This window comes from Crocodylus porosus, unplaced genomic scaffold (assembly GCF_001723895.1).
Source record: "Crocodylus porosus isolate Cpor-Errol unplaced genomic scaffold, CroPor_comp1, whole genome shotgun sequence".
In the NCBI taxonomy this organism is placed as follows: Eukaryota; Metazoa; Chordata; order Crocodylia; family Crocodylidae; genus Crocodylus; species Crocodylus porosus.
This window is the reverse complement of record NW_017728950.1, coordinates 47908243-47911109: the sequence shown is the minus strand read 5'-3', so window position 1 is coordinate 47911109 and position 2867 is coordinate 47908243. Positions and strand designations below refer to the sequence as shown.

Sequence of the window (2867 nt, the reverse complement as noted above, 5' to 3'; positions counted from 1 at the left end):
GCTGGGGCCACTCCCCCCACCCCCACCTGGGAGGCCACCGGGGACAGAGAACAACATCTGGCTCTGTCCCTGCTCCCCTTGTCCAGCCCCAGTTCCCCAATTCGGGCCTGACCCTGTTCTGTCACCCTTCCCCATCACTTCAGGCCTGGCCCCTTCCCCCCCTGGTGGTTTAGGTCCAAGGCCGCTCCCTCTGTCCCCCACCTCGCCATGGTAGCCCTGGCCCTGTTCCCCCCTCTTCATGCCACTGCCTCCTTTCCCCTACTGCTGCAAAGCCAGGCTGCCAGGCCAGGCCTAGTTCCCCCCCCCGCAGTTGTCGCAGGGCCTGGCACGTCCCCCCCGTACCCTTTGTTTCGGGGCCAGGTTGGGCCCTGTGTGCTCCCCTGCCTCCCTGCTGCCATTGTGGGGATGGTGCTGGGCTTGCCACCCTGCACCTTCCCTGCCACTGTTTAAGGACTGGGCCGTGTTGCTCCCCCCACCCTCCCTGCCACCGTTTTGGAGCAGGGCCTGCTCCTCCCATCCACCCACCCCCTTCTACATTGGCCTGGACCCTGCTGCTCCCCCCTCTCCGCATTGCGAGGGAGCAGTGTGGGAGAGAAGGGGCAAAGTCAACAGCACTGGCCTCGGCGTGGGGAGGGGCCCTGCTGTATTGGCTGGGGGGGCAGTGGGGACAGAGACCTGGGGCCAGCAGGGACAGAGTCCAGTGTCCAGCCCTGCATCCCCGCTCTCCTCATCCAGAAAGGGGGGTGCTCCCCCTTTCCCCCACTCTTGTTGCAGGGCTAGCCCAGGGCTGGCCCCCCCACCCTCCCTACTGCCATTGCAGGTGCACTCCCCATATCCTCCATTTTGGGGCCAGGTTGGGCCTGGCATGCCCCCCTGCCACCATTGTGGGGCCGGTGCCAGGTATACCCCACCCCCACATTCCCTGTCGCCATTTCAGGGCCACTCTCTCCCACCTTCCATTTCAGGGTGGGGTCAGGCCTGGTGCACCCCCCCACCATTTTGGGGCCAAGTTCACTCCTCCCAGGCCCACTACTCCCTACCCATCCCCACATCGGGAGGGAACAGTGCGGGACAGAGGGGGTTCGGCCAGCAGCGCTGGCCTCAGGAAAGCCACCGTATTCACTGCCTGCAGAGAGCAGGGTGGGGGGCCAAGGCCAATGCTGCTGGCCAGGCTCCCTCTTCCCTGTGGGATTGCAACCCCACTCCCCCTGCACTGCTGCTGCCACCTCCTGTTCCGTCTGCTCCATTGCTGCCACCTCCAGGGAACAGGGCAGGGGGGGGGGTGAGGCCAGCGCGCCCCTCCCCACTCCATCCCCTATGTCCCCACCATCATGGTGGCTGCCACCATCTCTTGTCTGAACTCTGTATTTGCACTCTGATTTGTTGTTTCCATCAACCCATCAGTGTGAATAAAGCGTTCTAGACAGACTTTTATGATAGATTGGTAGACTGATTAGTGGTGCTTCATTTTAATCATGGAAAAATGTGGATTTCGGGTTACTTTTTTAAATACAAAAATTGGGGATTTTATTAATCAGAGAAAACCACAATACCTGTTTATTAGTAGGTAATGTTGTAACTCTCTGTGTTCTTCCTATTTACAGAGTTCTATATGAAGGGAAAGAACGGGTAATTTCAGGCTGCGAGGTGATCCAGGCTACTCCATATGGCCGATGTGCCAATGTTAACAACAGTTCAGCTACTTCCCAACGAATCTTTATTACCTTTCGAAGGGCTCCTCCTGTTCGGCCTCAGAATTCTTTGGCTGTAACAGATATTTGTGTTATTGTGACCAGCAAAGGAGAAACCCCTCCCCATACGTTCTGCAAAGTTGACAAGAACTTAAATTGTGGCATGGTGAGCATGAACTTGAGTTTATTTAAAGCTTTCAGTCTTTCAGAAACTGAGACAATGCAGGAAGGTTTTTTGCATTCTTGTTACTGTTATTGCTGCATCTATTTCACTGTTACTCAGTACATTTTCATTTTGAGTATGATTTACGACATTTTAGTTTGTTGTTTCTGCTCTTCCTCCGGTACCTCTGCCAGGATTATTTCCATGAATTTACCACTCACTTTCTCAGTGTGAACATTGACAGACTATTCCTCTTAAGTTCCGCTGAAATGGGCATTTTCCTGCTTTCCTGCCTGCCTTCCACTTTGGATGCTGCAGACCGGGCTTGCTTGGAGCTGCATAAGATGTCTCTCTGGCTTTCTATCTCTTTTATGACTCTCACCTGTCTAAAAGTCTCTTACTTTTGTTTATCTCCCTTTATGATATTTTTTCTTGGTATTTTTGCCGTGGTTTTTCTTTTTTTCTGTTCTCTGTCCCTTCCCCCTTCTTTTTTCCAGTTTTTCTGTCTGTGAGTTGCCTTTGTCTACTTTGCAGCTTCTTTCTTACTGTTCTTTCTTTCTTTCTTTCTTTCCTTCCTTCCTTCCTTCCTTCAAGCACACCATGCTATGGCGGGCAGTGCCTGCCTTTGAGGCATGCTGTGCTCTTGAGGGAGCACTGTACCATGTGGAGGATAGCTGTCTTCAGTACACGCTCTGATGTCATGACCGGTTTGGGTGATCGGACAGACTGCAACTCTAAGCTCTCACCGCACCCTGGGCTCTCACCAGGCTCCTTTTTGCTTTTTTTCTTCGTGTTGGAAGCTGAAGGTTTTGTCACATGTATGATTGGATAGAGCAGGGTATCATAGAATCATAGAAGTAGGGTCAGAAGGGATCTTGTAGATCTTCAAGTCCGAACCCCTGCCTGGGCAGGAGAAAAAACTGGGCTCAAATGATCCCAGCTAGGTAGGCATCAAGCCTCCTCTTAAAGACCCCCAGGGTAGGAGCCAGCACCACTTCCCTTGGAAGTTGGTT

At 53.5% G+C, this 2867-nt stretch overlaps 1 protein-coding gene across 5 annotated transcripts in view; it reads left to right on the top strand.

The window, feature by feature from the left end:
- Positions 1-2867, top strand: part of DENND4C (DENN domain containing 4C) — a 185910-nt gene that overhangs the window by 72762 nt on the left and 110281 nt on the right. For all 5 annotated transcript variants that reach the window (XR_002104642.1, XM_019554799.1, XM_019554801.1 and 2 more), the window contains exon 3: positions 1605-1857. Coding sequence is in view for 4 of the 5 variants with exons in the window: in XM_019554799.1 (XP_019410344.1) it covers positions 1605-1857 (253 nt within the window). In the remaining variant the exon portion in view is untranslated. The remainder of the gene's footprint in view (positions 1-1604; positions 1858-2867) is intronic.